Source organism: Morone saxatilis, unplaced genomic scaffold, assembly GCF_004916995.1.
Source record: "Morone saxatilis isolate NCDOM2014 unplaced genomic scaffold, NCSU_SB_2.0 Contig18, whole genome shotgun sequence".
NCBI lineage: Eukaryota > Metazoa > Chordata > Actinopteri > Moronidae > Morone > Morone saxatilis.
The window spans coordinates 12106964-12125663 of NW_023339740.1; the positions used below are offsets into that span (position 1 = coordinate 12106964).

Genomic DNA, 18700 nt, shown 5'->3' on the forward strand with positions numbered 1-18700 from the left:
ATATATATATATATATAGAAGACATTTAAGTTGACCTCCTTCAGAGACAGTATGGAAGACATAACAAAAAAGGTGTCTGGATTCTAAGTCTATTTTTACTTTGGGTGTTAATTTGGTGGTCATTTTCTACACTGAGTAGATTAGATATCAACAGCCTCTTCACCTGATTTCACACATTTCACTGAAGATTAGGTTATAAGGGATACATACAGAGTAAAGAGCAGCTGAGTATGATTATTATTCTGCAGTGTTTTTATACACATATTTATACTGATATTATAATACCCGACATACACTCCAGGGATCACTAAAATAAGAAATAATAAAGATTCAGAAACAATAAAGATGATTAAAGCACAGCATTCAACTATATTTGTACTTTTTTTATTCAACAAGAAAAAACAGTGTTCAAAAAATATAACAGAGATGGCAGATAATTTAAAACAAGACATCTGGTGTAAAAAGACCACCCTTTTTAGCAGGGTCTCAATACTGTATCATACTGTAAAATGTCATCAAATCAGACACAACACATTTAATTGAACTTACAATACAGTAGGCCTACAGTGCCAGTTTCCTGTCTGGCCATGGAAATGGTCTCTGACAATCCCAACAGGTGTCCCCAAGATGTTCAGACACTTTATAATACTTAAAGATGCAACACATTATGCAGTAATAAATAAAAAGACATGATATAACAGAGGTCATTACCATGTTTTTAAATGAATTCTCTAGAAGCATAACAGAGCCAGAGGTCAAATGTTGATATTCAGCTGACTTATATTCTTCAACCAAAAGCATGTGTCCTGCAGTGAGATGATGTTCACATGAAATCATTTGCTAAACTTTAACTGCTTTTCTGCTGTGATCCCATCAATAGTCCTTAAAAATGTACAAATATTTTAGCATGCAGCTCACAATGTCAACTTTTATACTTTACACCTTGACCCATTTCTTTTGTAATCAAATGCTGGTTCATTTGTTTTCAAGTGTTTTTTGCCATTGCCATGTCATATCAGACGTAGAAATCAGAACATTAATTTAAAGAAAAGTAGGAATTCATCACATAAGAGGTTAATAATTTTCTCCCAGTGGAAAAAAAAATACATATGTTTCTTTATAAAAATATTATAAAAATATTATGAAGTATAAGGGCAAATGCAGAACACAATGGCTAAATCAAATCTGACTTGTTTATAGTGAAGTATAGTAATTTATAGTGATTTAAAGTCTCTCTATATTTCACCACTACAACATCTTACAATATTTCTACTCACTGTCCCACAGTTGTGTTACAACACTGTAGGTTTCTTGTATTATTGTGTAATTGTTTCTGACTGAAGAGCGAAGAGGCACAGTGGTGAACACAGGAGGCACCGTGGTCATCTGCACAGGATTTATAACAAGTGCAGTTGAATATTTGGTCAAGGACAAAGGTTTGGTTTATTTATTAGGCCAAACCAGCAGTGCATAATCACAGCCCTGAAGTGTTTTTATGATGGATCTTGTATTTGTTTGGTGTTATTATTTCATATAAATTTGTCTCCTTTGTGCTCTTTTTATTTTCTGTACACAGTTTGTGAAAGGTGCTGAACAGATCAAGTTAATTAAGTGCACAATAACACATATTAGAACTCTGTTGCTAAGCTAACACTGGTCTCCCACATTACAAAAAGTCAAACTTGCTCATGTTTTATACAATTACAAACTCCCCTGACCCTCCTGGTACACTGTAGACACTGTAGAGTCCCGTTACTAAAACTATCTCGTGCAGGACATCACGTATTTACCATTTAATGTACCTCAGCTATTTCACACCAAAGTGCCAACTAGTAACTTTTTCATCCATATTCATTTCAGGAATTAAATGTTATATTGTTTTGTAACAGTGAACTTTAGCACACATCACAAAGCTCTGCACACATTTGGCTTAATCAAAAAAAAAAAAAAAAAAGCTTAAGTTAAACAAAATAAAAACATTCTGAACCAAAATAAAGATCCACTAAAACTACAAACAAGACAAAGTAGCATTTATGGAAAATAGAGAGAAGAATTAAATAAAAATAATAGAAGATAACCAATTATTATTCTGTGTGAGAGAACTGATTAATATGATGCACTGATCACTTGTATTAAAAACCTCTACTGTAAATTTGTAACCTCAATTTTATAAATTAATTAAAAGTGAATGTATACATGTGCTGAACATACACACGCAGCTTAATGTTTCTGTCTGCTGCCACAGTGTCTTTCTACCACCAAGAACTACTGAAATAAGGAAATTTATTCAATAATAAGCTTTACTTGACTTTAATGATTTATACTTAGCAGACATTTTAAAGTCTTCAGAAGACTTGGAAATAGAAAGGACCTTACCTCCAAGAAGAGAAACTCCCAAAATGTCAAATAGACTGTAACTGTACATAAAATGACATAAAACTGTCATTCTTTATAGTATAAAACACAGGGACAAGTGAGACTAATCACACAAACAACACCTTGTATGTTTTTTAAGTGCTATGTTCTTATTCAATATATTAATTATAAGAATTTATCAGTCTAATATCAACATCAAGATCAATGTTTTTATAAAATATAATAAAGCATCATCACGCTCACAGTTTTGGTGCCTTCTTGTTCTCACTCTGTGGGGACGTCTAACAATGACAAAATCTGATTTATTTTAATGTCATGTCATGTCTAAACCACAAGTTGAAGGTTAAAAAGAAATCTAATTGAAACACAGGACTGTCTAATCTGCAGCCTAGTGGCCATAATAAAGGTCGACAGCATCTTTAGTGCAACACTGGCTGAAACAGCAAACTGTGTCTCTCTCACTTTCATCACTGTAGTGTCTGAATGGCAACTATTTCTCTCCACTTGAACTGAAGTCATTGTTTTATTCACTTGTAGTGGTCCAGTTCTTTGGAGCCCAGATATTTAACCATTATTTGCATAAACATTATTTAGCTGAGGTTGTTGAGACGTTTGTGATGAAGAGCATCCATCGTTGTTTCGAACAGGAGTGGACATCTGTGGGCGCTTTACACTGTGTGCTGTAAGGACACTTCAAAATAACACGTCAGGCACAGAGAGGTGAAGACGAAAAACACATACTGGCCGGTATTCAGTGGTCCCATGCTTCAGGTCGCCAGGTCGTCCTCGCCACAGTTCACTGTGTGTCCTCCTATCTCTCTACCAGATTATCAGTGTCCATGTCACTCAGTAAGTAAATGTCTGTGTGCCGAGAGAATCCCATTTGTGTCTGAAAGAGAGAGCAGAGACGGAGGTTTTATCAAAGGGGGAGTGTTTTATACAGTTAACTCATCACATAAATCAGCATAGCTTTATTTTATTGTTCATGAAGACAAACTGGATTATAAAATAATTTCGTCATGATTTGCATTGTTCAAGTTTTCACAGAAAATCATTATCAATTATATAATTAATAAAATACTCCAAACAACAACCCACACAGCTTCTTGCTAGTCACACACATTGAGCTCTTATGACCTGTGAAAGCATCTGTGTTACTGCAGCTCATCTTATATTACTCCACATTAACTTCCTTTTATGAACCCAGAGACTGCAGATACACAGAGTTTAAAGTGTTAGGGGTTTACTGTAGTAGAACTTAGAAAAGATATGGAAAATAAAGCATAATGTTTACTAATAAGAGGAATCACAATCAATGCTGTTTTGATCAGTGGTAAATGGGGTCAATTTGAAGGTGATTGTTTAATAATTGCAGATTCATTAAGGGTGCTCACCTTTCCTCATTTAATCCTGGAAAGTCCTGCAAAAGAGCATTTCTATTGCCTACAATGATGTTCTATCATCCCTCCTTATATTAAATGTGAAAAATTAAACTTTAATCTGGGAAGAGGGATGTATTTTTAAACCCCTTAAACACATCTTGTATAGTTTACATTATTCTCACAGATCAATTTAACAGTTTATACTGATGATGCTACACAGTAAGTGGAAAAGTCTCTATGTACTTAGCAGGTGGTACAGCAAGGTAAGTTATACCTACTGCACAAACATCATGTCATAAAACAGGAATCATAACATTAACATTATAATCAGAGAAAACCTCCAGTTTAAAGATTATTCTCTAGTCTTTTCTCAGAGACTGATATCTTTGTTTTTTCAAATGAGGCTTGATTACATCCCAATATTTTATATTATTAATATTTCTCTACTTCAGACAGAAGACGCCGACAAATGTCCATATATCCATTATTTCCCATTTATTTTGAACACATGGTGTGCTTTATCCAGGAGCAAGGACAGACACTTAATCATTCAACCCCAAAGAGCAGAAATGAGTGATAACTTCAGTGTACACATTACTACATTGAAGTTTTCTCTGTAACAGTTCAAATATGCATTTGCCATGTTTCCTTTAACCAGAGAGGTATTAATATGATACTATATAAACTCACAGTAGCCTGAAAAGTGTCAAGTTTCTTTAACCCTTTAAAACCTTGAGAAACTTTATGAAAGCTTTTGAGAACTTTGAACCAAAGACCTTCAGCTGAACCTGATCCCCCACAATAAAGTGAACATTTAAAACAACCTGAGATCTTTACTGTGATCACTGTATGCTCTTATTGGTTAATACACACATCATGCTTGGATATTGCTCAGTTAGCTGCTTTAGTACAGTGTACACAGTCTAATGTTAAACTAGCCCGTCTTCACTGATCTTGAAAGTTGAACGTGACAGCGATGCTGCCTTTTACAGTCACATCAGGACAGCTGTTGTGACTGTTGTTTCCATTATAATTTCAAACTGCTGCTGCTCATGTTGTGAGTCTGAGAGGAAATGATGGCACTTAACTTATATTAAATATGAATAATTCATAATCCTTAAAGTTTTCATTCTCGTTGCATTGGTTTATTTAATATGTCTGTTGTTTTAGTAAAACTAAGCTATATATTCATCTTTATGTCGACCTGCGAGCAGGTCTGAAGCCCAGCGGACTTGTGTTAAAAATCTACAGTAAATATTGATAGTAATTTTATTTTTAGCAGAAAAGAAACAGACATACATTGAATACAATGTTTGTGAAGGGGTAACAACATTTGTGAAGGCAAACAGAACAAATGTTTTCATTCTCATTAGGGAGTCTAAAATGAGTCAGTGCAGAGCACCGGACACGCTGTAGCTTAATTAACAGATGCAGCACACCAGAATAAGCATAAACATTGGCCACATGAATCTGACCCAACTGGGTTTTATTCTGAGCTGCACTCTTGGACTTTAACTCACAAAATCACTGCCTTCGGGGTCTAAAGATAGACTGTAGACTGTAAAGCTCTCTGAAACAAACTTGTGATTTTGGGCTATATAAATAAACTTCCTCTGTACTTGTTTTGACTTTTGTTTCCAGTTCTCCTTTAAATACAGCTGTCATGAAAACTCTAACAATTATGAATATAAAATTGTGTTTAAGCTACCACATATTCAGTTGCCTTCCTTCTCTGCATAGCAGTATAAATAAAATCAAAGTTTTCTTTCACATGTATTGTAATATAAATATTACATATTTATATTCTAATACATGTCTATCAGCCCTATCTCCCAAGCTTTTACCACAAACAGTAGTGAATTAAAACGTGGAGTAGAGGATTTATCCTGGTATCACAAGTAAAAACACCTAAACTCTCTCAGTTAAGAAGAAATGAAACAAGCCTTTCACAGTGCTAAAAATGTATTTTCTTTTCATACTTACATACATCAACATAGTATGTTGATTAATCCTTATTATTTAGGCACTAAAACAGGCTCTGAGGATCAAGCTGCAGTCTTATAAACATTACTTGTTTGAAAGGAGCAGTTTGCATCAGGCTGCACGCACATCACAATACAATAAATCATAAGTAAAATATTAAAAAAGGTACCATTCAGTAAAACTGTCAACTGATTTCTATGTAATTAACTTCATGAACCAGTTGGGTCACGTTAAAACACCAGTTTGGTAAATGACCAGGTGGACTAACAGCCTTTGTCAGACAATATTGATCCTCCATTCAAGCCAGTTGTCAGTTAAATATGATTTTACAATCCAAGACTCATACTAAAAAAAAACATCCTTCATTCACAGACTTGGTTGTGTTGAACAGACGTCCACTCTGGACTTTTTGGACAAATTAAGTATTATGCACCATTTATGCATGATACTGAAACTTGCCACTTTAGCATCAAAAACGTCATTCCCAATAGTTTTATCACACATTTTATCACACCAGGGCTGGATATCATTTGGTGATTTTTGGTACAGATATTAGGATTAAGATAACGTCCTTGTGAATTATGTCACAATGATATTCTCTTAAAAAAAATAATTGTTATTTGAAATGTTAGTTATGAAAATCCAGTGAATCAAACTGCTTGAACACGAAGATGAGAGAATAGAGGACGATGAGGTAGACCGAGTGGAAATCAGAATAAGCAGCTCCTCCTTCCATCAGGATGCTGGGAGGTTGACATTATCAAGGTAAGGGAGCTCACAGAGAGCAGAGTGTGCGTTGGCTAGCTTTAGTACATCTCTTAGGGAAAATGGAAAATTAAATAAAGATTAAAACAATCACTAGTTCAGGTAGACTGTTACTTAACAGAAACAACGGCAAAAATAAGTGAGGAGAAAGAACCGGCTTTACCAGCCTTGCCAATATCGGCTTGAGAAACTGCCATTGTTGTGAGATCATTCATATAATGTGTCTGTTATGTTGTATTTGTGATTTTTGTGAATTCTTTTAAATGAAAAAAATATTGATAGTTTGAAAAGTTATTTTTATATATGTTATATTGTGGCAATTCTGTACTTTTGAGGTTATTTAATCCTAATTAAAAACAAAAACGTCAAGATTCTTTTAAAGAAGGTGCAGCAATGTAGCCCCACACATTGTGGCTACTACTGTAGTTTATATAAACCAACATAAATACATAAAAATACAAGCTGAGATGCTATGTTTTAGTCTAGTCTGTTTTTTTAAGTCTAGCTTACATTTTATAAAAATGATGGAAAATCTTATTTTACATAACAGATACTTGGTTTAATCATCAGCATAGTAAATATTCAGTATGTTGGTAGGAGGACGGTATCAATTATTCATTTGACAACTGATTTTCTGATTTTCTGATTGCTGGTGTAGTATTAATTTGATTCACTGGGTACATAAAAAGCACCAAACTCTGAGACCCAGCCCTACAAAGAGAAACATGTGACATTAGCAGAAAATGTGCTCTCAAGATCATATATGATCTAGAAGAGTCCTGGCTGTGTACAGGGCTCAGTGTCTCCAAGAGGAAAGAGGAATGCTGGTGGTTACTGTCCTGTTCAGCTCTAGGAGTCGTACTCAGACGGCTCCTCTATGAACACAGCAGGTCGATTGCTTACCCTGCTGCCAAAGTCCAGGCAAGAAACTCCCAAAGCAACCAAACAGTGCCATACCTGCAGACAACGACGAAGGAGAGACCAGTCAAGACACTCATTGATGAAATGTATTTTTGTTTCACTAAAAACAAAGGATCTTTTTCACAGCATCCAGTTTGACGTGACATAGTAGGGTAAAGACAGGTGTGACTGATGACACTAATTAAGGTTCTGTTTTATACAGGTCAAACAGAGTCAGGTTGCTGCTATTGTGCATGTTGGCTCACTGGAAGATACTGCGACACTAAATGGAACAGAGCCCTAATTATTATCATTGGTAACACCTGTGTTTATAATGTTTAAAATGGCTGCTGCTGTGTCTATGGAGAGACACAAAAGTTCTTTTCATTTGAAAAACAGAAATTTCACATATATTTCTATTGTAAATTTCTATTTTATATTTCTGATTCTTGACTTTTGACGGACTTGTTTTCTCTTTTCTCTTTCACAATGTTTATTGTGACCTCTATTCACCAAAATACCTACGCAAATCCCTCGTATGTGAAAATTCACTTGGTAATTATCTGATTTTGAATGTCATTTTCAAAACTAAACCAAAGTTTACTCAAACATTGAAACCCTTAAAAAATATATATATTTAATGCATTTGTCAGGAAAACTGACCTATAAATCACAATAAATAAAACATTATTTTAGTAATTACACTGGTAAGTAAAGTACTTAGACATCGGATCATAATGTGGCAGTAATCGAACTCACCAGGTAGCCCACAAAGCACAGATAGGCAATGGAGAACAGAGCAGCAAGCACGTAGAGCAGCACACTGTTCAGTGCTGTGACGTAAACCACAACAAAGTACATGTTGATTGCACAAACCACCAGGGTGACGACGCCTCCAGAAATCTTCCACACCCTACAGGAACAGGCAGTTTATTAGACCATTGAGAAATAATGAACTATCCCGGAAACACATTTCTCTAATAGTCTAACAGAGTGGATTCCTAGTTTGCGTAACTTTCCTGTCCAAAAACAAAGTGACTGCCTTGGATTTTTTTAAATAAACAACATCAAGCTACATTATCTGTTGGTCTGTCGGAAAAGGAGGAACATTCAGTAAACAGACGACCTTGCACCAACAAGCTGCATTTGATTTGTCAGTGAATAACTAAAGTCCTCCAACACACATCTTTCATCAACTTGCTGTCATACTGAAAGAGATCAGGCCTTTTACTTCCTCAGTTTTAAGTTGAAGAGTCAGGATTCTGTCTGTTTGATTCACATTTGGCTAAAAAAAGCAAACGCCTTTCTGCTGGTGGACGTAGCTCAGCGTAAATTGCCTGCATTTTAAGTCATCTTGCAGTGAAAGCAGAAGCTGTGGCTTTGAGGACTGAAAGCTAATGAAAGTGTGTTCTTTTTTTTTGACGTGTGCTAATTCTTTGTTTCAGACAGAAACTGACAGGAGTGAAAGCCTCACTGATTCAGGTAATTATCCTGTCAATAAACAATGTAATACAAATAAGACACCAACAAATACACTGTGTGTCCCAGAGGAACAATACATTTCTACAGAGAGAAGAATTTAATGATAAAAAAAAAAAAAGGTATAATTTTCACTCACAATCCGTTTGCAAAGTCGTTCATTATGGATGTCAGACTGGTGAAGGTCAGAATTGGTATCAAAGCAAACGGAAGCTATTGAACACAAAGAAAATCATACAGATTATTTCACAGGATTATAATCTACACAACAGGAACAGTAAAATAAGGACATGTATTATTATAATTAATTATGAGTGCTTTCTTAAATGATTCGTCCTGACCTGCATGCTTTGAAGCACGTTGAGGAAGTCGTTCATCCCTGTCAGATGCTGAACATCCTGAAAAATGGCTACCAGCAGTGTTGGCGTGATGGCGATGGAGCGGGTCAGCAGCACCCGAGCAAAACGGGACCACCGTAGGTTTAGGAAACCCTTCATGAACATGATAGTAAAAACATGAGCATGCACATTTATCTTTGTTTTTTGTTTGTTTGACCCACTTATATAAAACCAGTAGGCATTCTCACCTCCATAACAAACTGCCCCGAGTAAGTGCCTGTCATGGTGGAACTCTGTCCAGCTGCCAGGATCCCTATTGCCCAGATGTAGAGGGCTGCAGGGCCAAAGACACAGCCCAGAACCACTCCCTGAACAAACCAACAAACCAACAGAGAAATAAATCATCTGTAATCTATCCATCCCTTAAAAGAGACTCAGAGATGATTATTTAATAACGTAGAGTTGGTCATGACTCTTTATTGACATATAGAGGAAAGAAAAAAGTTGAATTTAAGTTTAAATCTAAGTTTTGTTTCTTCATACTTTGGTGCAATGAGTTCTTTAAAGCTTCTGCACACTTATGATGCACTCACACAGGCAGCTTCAGTTTATCTGCCTGATTAAACTTTTTCTCAGGACTGAGGGTTTTTTTGACACATCATAGCAGGAAACACACAGGCGTAACTAACAATATCAATAACAACTGAATTTCCTTTAAGTGTTTTAAGTATGGGTAGTTTCCCCATGTACTCTATTAATTATATTTTGACACAATGTGTATCAACTAGACAGCCATAAATAATAGAATTAGTGTGCAGAATGAAAATGGGACAGAGCTATTAAGTGTGATGATGTTGTGCAATTCCCAGCATGTCTTTGCCCATTTTCAGCCTGAGCGGACGTTTAATCGGCCAGAATAACTGAAAATACCTGCGTGGGTGCACAGAGCCTTTAAATAGAAACTTTTTTGCTAACAAACAGTAAATATAGGCTGGCAATGTGTCTGTCTTCTTCTCCTTCCTCTTATTATTATATTTTTATTATATCTTTCTAATAGATAATTACTATAAAATGTAATTAATCTGCTCAATCAACTCAATCATCTCTCCCTCATTATATAAGCATCTTAAATGTCTTAGCAACAATTCCACAGTGAGGACTTATTGTTGTAATGATGACCAGACGTACCCCTTTGTAGATGTCCACCTCCAGTGTGTTGTTGTTTTGTGGGAAAAGATCTGAATGAGGGCTGCCAGTTTTATTGCAAAATTCATGCTGCAACCAGGGACACAAACACATGATGAGCACCAGGTAGAGGCTCTGGACACTGTGTGTTATCATTAATATCATTAAATCTCACTGTAATACTGTATACCTACCACTTCCATATTGGTTTTATTGTAAAAGGCCTCAGCAAAGACCGCTACGACAAAGACGTTGATGAGGAAGGAGATGAAGAGAGCAATAGTTGACTCAATGAAGTAGTACTTGTTGGCTTCCTTTACTTCCTTCTTATTTTTCCGATCGATGTCTCGAGACTGTTACATGAGGAGATAAACAGAATTACACTCAACTTTCATCAAACACAAGAGATCTACTTTAAGAATACTTTAAAATAGCATAATGCTAAGCTTATGGTATAGCTTATAGTATAGCTTATACTGTGTGTCAAACAGTGACAAATATGCAATAATCAACTGTGACTTTTCAAAACTGTGTAAGAAATATGACAGAGAGACAACTGTTATATAAAGAAAAACCTATTAGGAAACTCTCATTTCACCATGTTGACTGTAGGTTTTACTTTTTAAGTATTGATTATCCACATGTGACAACAAATATGCGTCTAACCTTGACCAGCGCTGAGTGCAAGTAGATGTTGTGGGGCATGATGACAGCGCCTACGATGCCCACTGCCTGCTCCAGCTGCACAGGCCCACAGCCGGCGCAGTAAGGTAAGAACATCCCCTTCAGAAGTTCCCCTTGATCTGGCTTTACCAGCACATACTACAGGCAAAACAGAATCAAACGTGTCATGGTTAACATCTTGGCTAAAACTCAACAAACACTTTAATTGTTCTGGAAATTATAAGGGACTTTTACCTCGTAACCGAAGCTAAGAGCCATTACAGTGATGAGAAATCCAAAGAAAGCTTCAAGTTTCCTCAGGCCTACAAGGAGATACAAACTGTATCAACACACATGCACAGCTTCTTAGACAATGATTGATAAGTAAGTGATGGTAGATGTGTACCGTATTTGTCTAGAAAGAGGAACACGAAAGTGTCTGTGATGGTGATGAGGACTCCTCCCCACAGCGGAATCCTGGAGGAGAAAAACAAGAAAACTCAATAATTCACTGTAACAGAAAATATACTACAAAAAAATCACTTTTAATGGACAAGCAGTAAGGGAGGTACCTTCCCACAGAGAGAAGGTTGAGAGCAATGGCACAGCCAATGACCTCCTGCATGTCTGAGCCAATAATTGCCAGTTCCACCATCAGCCAAAGGATGACCCGAGGAACCTGGAAAATAAAAACACCAAAGATATAACCAGAGAGTAAAGCATCTTCTCATCCAGCTGTAGTTCATTAACAATATTTAAGAATATGAGATCAAAAAATGCAGTACTCTTTTTATATTTTTGACAAATATTGTCCCATGCGTTAAAAGTTAATGTACATCAAGAGTGTAATGAGAGTGGGGAGCGCTCACTGTGGGATATTGGCGGTTGCAGACTTCAGCCAGGTGCATCCCAGTGACGACCCCAAGGCGTGCAGCTAACCTCTGCAACAGCAGCCCAATGATGGTGGCCACAAGTAGCACCCACAGGAGCTGAGAAAGAAAGACAAAAATCAGCAAAAGTCGCTGCTTCCTATACGGGAGCCAAATGACATAATAGCTGCCTGTCTCTCGCTCGTGCTCATTTTGGACACTGTGATGTGTTTGGGTGAAGAGAACAAAAACCTGTGGAATCACTTCCTCAAATATGGAGTAAACAAATAAAATAAATACATTTAAAAAAGCTAAAAAATAGATTCCAGTCAAGATGAAAACTGTATTATGGTTCACATTTTGTCTGAAATACACACACATAACCCAGCAAAGCAAACCGCTAGGTCATGGCAGAGCAAACGGATTAGATTTACATGAGTTTATATCTCACCTTAAAGCCTGCTTTAGCTCCAGACTGCAGGTCAGACTCGATGTTTCCTGGATCCAAGTAAGCAATGCTCATCAAAAACCCTGGTCCAGTGAAGGCCCAGAGTTTTCGAAAACTGAATACCTAAAATGGACGGCAGAAAAGTATAATTATTACTGATGTAGTTTGAATATAATGAAACAGTTTTGTTACAGTTAAAATATGTTTTGCTTCCCAAAATCTTAAAAATTCTAATAAACTGTCCAACAAGGGTAAATAATGTTATAATCACAGGATACATTCAGGACATCATTACATCTTGGCTGTGAGTACCTGGTTGACACTTTCGGGAATGGCCACCTTGTCTTCAAAGTATGTAGAAAAAGGTTCCTCCTGGGCCACAGGTGAGGCTGGAGGAGAGATGGAGCTGTACTGGTTTGTCTGGACTCCATTGTCCTGAGGAGAGTCCTCTAACAAAACCACAGAGAAGAAGAAAAACGGAGGGACTCTGATTAGAGAGGAGAGCAAGACGAACAGACGAAGAAAGTTACTTGTTAGACCTCATTTTTGTGGTTCCTTCTGAACTACTGAGATTTGGGGATGTGGTGTAATCACTACACGATGCACTTGTTGGCTTATTATGTTATTACGCCTTCAATGTTGGGACAACTTGATTGACAAGTTAATAAATTTTTTTTCCATAAAACGATTTAATTTCATGTAAATAAAGAATAATTCCTAGAGAATAAATCCACTACCAAACTCTCCACTTACTGTCACAAAAAGATATCAGTGACGAACAAGTTTACCTAGTTTGGGCCTTTTAAAAACAATTTTACAGCAACTTAAAATATTACTTTACAAACGAAAGGAATGTGGTTCTGACTAAAGTGGATATGTTTGTGAATTGCCTTCTAAAGAGAGAAAGGTTTTCTGTTTGAGTAGAGATGCAGCAGATACATACAGAACTAAATAGGACTTTAAATAACTTTACAGAGCGCCAAACACAGCTTTATTCATTCTGTACTCAGGAAAATGTGTAAGCCAGAGTGTGTAAGACTTGTCTGAGGTACTTGAGCTTTATTTAAGAAACTGCACACACAGTTTAACGGAAGCAACCATTGTGAAAAAAAATCTCACAGCTGATAAACGAAAAGCAATTCAGCCTAGATCTCAAAACTGCTACGCAAGGGATTTAGTCCTAAACCAAATGACCCTGAGAGCATGTTTTATGAGAACACATTAAAAAAGACCAATCAATACAAACAAAACAAAAACCTCTCACTTATTTAATATTTCTAACAAATAGCTCAAAGTAAAGCAGCAAACAAAGCGTACTACTCACTGAGAGTGGACTTTTCATTCTTTCCTCTCTTCATCTCCAACTCACTGCTGGTCCTAAAGTCCACTGTGTCCTAACAAGGACTCTGCTTTTATATGACTCAACCTTTATCATCCCTATTTTTTTTTTTTGTCACTAGATGTCACAATGACACTGACGTCATGTCTCTAAAAATGACCCGCAAATAGAGAGAAGTAAAGAACACACAGTACACACTAAGAGCACAAATAATATAGTAACCTGCCCTTTACCCTTCAATGAATCCCACACCATCACACAAGCAGTAATAAAGTTCACTAAAGAAGAAATGAGAATAATGAAATATTCCAGCATCAGGAATATGTGTTCAGACTTTTCAAAAGTGAAACTATGGCGCTGTGGTTAAACGCACGCGAGACAAAATGTACTTAAGTAAAATATTGTTTTAAGCAGCTCAGCCAGCATGCACACCGACACAGGATGTGTGCTGCAGCCCGGTTAGACAGACCCAGAGAGTGTTTAACGTTGGAGAACACGGCGGGTGTGTCTGTAATGTGATGGTCATGTTTCTGTTTTCTTAAACAGTTACCTTCGAGGAGGTCTCCGTCTTGCTCGGCTTTCATCAGGGCAAGCTGAGGTATCCCTGGGAACTTGAGGGATGAATATCAGCCTCCCTGGAATAAGAAAACAACAATTACATAATGTGAAGGAGCATGAAAGACATGTCTGTCGAGGGTAAAACAGTAATTATCATGCAAGTATTGAGCTAAAAAGATTATAGTTTTGTATAGAAAACTTCATGCTTTCTCACAATAAGCACAAGAAGGAACCTCAACACGAGACATGACTGTGCACATTTTGGTTCCCCCTTTAAAAAAAGATCAAGATTAAAAGTCACAAGTCATAATCATGACTAAGCAACAATCGCAGCATGTGAAAGATCACTGCATTAATGAGAACTTTTACAGGAAACCTTGAGTTGACCACTGGAGCCGGAGTTTCACTTCCACCACATGCATCCTTCCTCTAAACACTCAGCTTCACACACACTCTGTTAGACTGCTACTACTTAATCCACCACCAAAAAGATGAAAACAACTGGATTTTATAAACACCGTGTTCTCTGACACAGACAGGGTAGCACCTCTGAGGGCACATGACTGTGGGATCACATGAGGCAAAAGACGGGCGGAGGCAGCAGCCGGTCAAGGTTTCCATCAGAGCGCTGCTTCTGCTGTCTGATCGTGTGCTTGAAGTAATTAGTATATCCAAGTGATAAGGTCCGTGGTACTTTGCTCAGTAACAATTTACTTATCATTAGAATTTCAGTAATAATATTGGTTACCAGCAAAGTCTAAGTTGTTTCCTGTATTACAACCAAATGACCCAAACACATCCAGTCAGAATGAATCAAACTTTCCACATAACGTGAGCTTTCCTGCTTTGGAAAATGACAGTCGGTAGTTTGTTGTCGTCTCCTAGAGCTTGAACACGCTGCAGTTTTGTGCCCTTTTCCCTCTCCTCTCTGGTATCTACCATACTGCTCCACACTGTTTGTGCTTCTATTCCTGGTAAAAGGCAGCTCGCATTAAACTACGCCAAGAAATGACCAGTTATCCACCCATCTTGAAAATGTGTTCAGACAGAAACATTTTGGTTTCAGGTAAGTGTGTGTGTGTGTGTGTTATTTGCCAGAACTAAAAGGCTCATGTTGACAAGTTGCACAATTGGAGGCAGCTTGCTAAATATTACATCTGAAATGTTTGATTGAAGATTAAAAAACATATTCATGGCCCAGATTTAACCGTACGTTAAGAATCTGAAATTGTCTCGTGCCCGATCTGACTGTTAGACTGTTACTGTAACGTTACTTGACCGCAGGGCACTGCAGTTTTTTGTCATGTGTTCTCATGTGGCCACAGTCAGCAGTCACACACTGAACACACAACAAAGAGCCACCACCCAGTGTTGTTTTATTGTGTAAATGTAGAATAGCTCATGAAGATATGATCAATAACAAACCAGCTGTGATCCTGTGCTACGACATTTTAATTTGGATAGACATTTCTGCAGGCACAGAAATACAGAACAGTTTGCTCCAAAACAATTTCTCAAACTCAGTGAAGTCCAAGCAACTGATCTCCTAAATCTCCAAACAACCTTGTTCTCTCACACACCAACATTAAGCAAATGAATGTCTCATCCCTGTTAAACATACACTTCTATTAATAACAGTTTATCCAGTCAGGCCTCTACCTTACTGCAGGGTTCAACATCAAGAAGTATTTCATCTTTCCCTGTGAGGCTCTGGTTCACTTCCTCTTTATGTAATCTCACTAACCAGGCATCAAAGAACTGTAACATCCTTTTGGAGGATGTGATCTCGCTTTGTTGTTGCTGATCGTAAAGTCAAGTCTCTCACATGTCTCAAAGTGTGTCTGCCTGATGAAGAGCTGCATCCCAAACACAACAGTGCTGTTGATTAAGACGACAAGGGACATTTAAGTTGGCAGGTATTTACTCTGATTGGTTGACTCCCTCTGTCTTAGCACCTGGTTGAAGCTGTAGACGCGCATACTTTTCTGTAAAGTCTATCTGATATCTGATTTGCTCAGCCTACAGTCACAGTGCCAGATCCTTGTCACTCTGTTATGATGAACTACCACATTCTCAGGTTGTGACTATTCCTCCTCCCCACATTCACTCCCCACTGCACTCATTTAACACCAAAGACAAAAAGTATCAAGACAGGAACAATTCTTTTGGCTTTATTTATGTTTAGTCTATTATCGTCGGTGTCTGGGCCACACCAGACAGACTGGTTGGTATTCACTGTACTGGTTCTGGTGTGATCTGGATTCCAGTCCTGGATTATGTAACTGTCTTCTTTTAATGTGTCAGCACTAATCCTGTCACATTTCATGGTCAGCTCCAAGTATGTGGTGAAAGTTTCCCAGTAGCTTAAGAATCCAGTCAAAATGAATCCACATTATTAATATAATATCCTAAACGTTGAACAATAACAGTGTAAAGTTCATTAACATCAACTACATAATTCATCCTGACTTTACCAAATGTTGTAACATTGGATTGACCAAGCTTCTACATCTAAATTAAAACTGGTAAGCATGGTAAAAAAAAAAACAACAAAAAGAAAACACATCACTTAGTCATCCATCCATCTAACTTCCCACAAAGCCTTGACCTCAACACAAACCATAGAGGCCTAATCTGCACCGAACAGCTTTCACTAAAGATCACTAAATCTATGACAACTCCCAAACTGACAAATTATCTCTGACGTTACACCCCTCGAATGATGGCCCTTGCAGGCTTTTATACCCCGACCATCACCCAAAAATCTCAACACAATAATGCCAAAGTAAACACCAAGAAAACTGATTAGACATGTCAAACAAAAACTACCAGCACTAATCATTCTTACTCTTCTCAAATGAAGACTCGGCAGCAGCAACAACAGATCGGACCTTCTTGAACCACGGCCAGACACAAACAGCTGCTATGAAAGTTAAAACAAGAGTCATCTGTCGAACCAGGAAATCAAATTTTCAAAACCGGTCCATCAGCAACACAATTCAAACGCAGTATTTTTCAATGGAAACCATGAATGCCTACTTATGTCCACATATAGCTATGAGCTTGGCCAGCTTACCTTGAGTGATTGCTTTGAAAAGGTCTGATATATAATATATAGTAATATATAGTAATATATAGTAACCAGAATGAGGCTTAAAAGTAAAATCCAATATATGCATTTTATTTAGCATTAATCAAACTTCCCTTTCTTAATGCTCATAAGATAATTTGTCAATTTATCATGGCAGTTCCTTTGTTTACAAATGACTTCACATACTAGAGGTGGACATTAGAAACTCAACACATATTCAAGGTATTTTAGAGGATAATACATGTTTGATACACATTTATTTACTGTAGCACTCAAGAAAAACTATTTAGTTCCTCTGTACGCTGAGTGTTGTATTTAAGAGATCAATACAATAAGTTCTACCTTTAACGTAAACAAGTTGCATTACATTCAGCAACAGACATCAGAGTGACAACTTATATTTGTTTTCCCTTGCATCACAATTCTTGCATTCATTACTTCCCGGCGGTGGTGAATACATTTCAGGAAGTAGCACCATAAACTCAGCTCACAAATGGACAGAGGAGGAAGAATGTATGTAATTTAAGCTGTAAGTTAGTTGTGTACATACTCAGGTAGAGTAGAGGGTTTCCAGCTCAATAATAACTGTAAGGTGCATTAAGACACTTATAAGAACAGCATGTACTCCTTCATAATAACAACGTCCTGTAACCATCAATGTCAATGGGTCAAATCCATTAAGTGACACCTGGTGACAATTCAGCATGATGCTCCAGCTCTGATACATTAATGTTACCTTTCACTTACTGGAGCAAATGTAAAAGGCTGCATTTGAACGAACTACATACGAAATAAACCAAGTGTCCCCGCTAATAAATCATATAGACATGTGAACAAGAGCTACCTTTGACTATCACCTTCAAGCCCTCCTATAAACCCGATAATATAAGCCCGAGTGACACCGGTAACCCCAACGCTGTCAATGTGAGTTACTATGTGTGATGAAGCTAACACGTTTCCATCATGTATTAGCTTGTCTGGTTGGGAGTGCAAACGTTACCACAGTATTAAAACCCCCTTACCTGGGTACACTTTAGGAAGGTAGAATGATGGGTAGTGTTTTGATGAGTAAAGCTGCTTTAAGCCGACACCATAGGTATAATGTGAAGGTGGTTAAGACGCACGTTACCAAGCTAAATTCCGGTGGTCGTATTTTTCCATGTCAACTCTTAAGTTCACGCCCCAGTGCGCATGTGCGACAAATACAGCACGGCTCTGATTGGTCAATGGGTGGGACATGCGCAGTGGCGTGTGGCGCCCTGGGTTTAGCCTGTCAGGAGCTGCTGCAGGTTATTCAGTGTTTCTTCTTATTATATCTAATATA

The 18700-nt window shown here is 37.4% G+C and overlaps 1 protein-coding gene across 3 annotated transcripts; it reads right to left on the minus strand.

Moving 5' to 3' along the window:
- Positions 1–2886: 2886 nt before the first annotated feature.
- slc11a2 (solute carrier family 11 member 2) lies at positions 2887–18561 on the minus strand. Of its 3 annotated transcripts, XM_035662613.1 has the most exons (18): positions 18399–18561; positions 17134–17208; positions 14278–14362; positions 12701–12837; positions 12392–12511; positions 11941–12060; positions 11644–11750; positions 11478–11548; positions 11327–11394; positions 11075–11230; positions 10603–10761; positions 10412–10498; positions 9472–9591; positions 9227–9376; positions 9025–9098; positions 8166–8319; positions 7410–7463; positions 2887–3265 (listed from the first exon to the last, which is right to left on the minus strand). In XM_035662613.1, the coding sequence occupies exons 3-18, from the start codon at positions 14309–14311 to the stop codon at positions 3188–3190; spliced, it is 1689 nt and encodes a 562-aa protein (XP_035518506.1). In that variant the 5' UTR covers positions 14312–14362; positions 17134–17208; positions 18399–18561; the 3' UTR covers positions 2887–3187. The 3 variants fall into 3 exon arrangements, with proteins under 3 accessions (XP_035518506.1, XP_035518505.1, XP_035518507.1); XM_035662612.1 differs by lacking the exon at positions 17134–17208; XM_035662614.1 differs by lacking the exons at positions 14278–14362; positions 17134–17208; positions 18399–18561 and adding an exon at positions 13713–13782.
- Between the last annotated feature and the right edge of the window lie 139 nt (positions 18562–18700).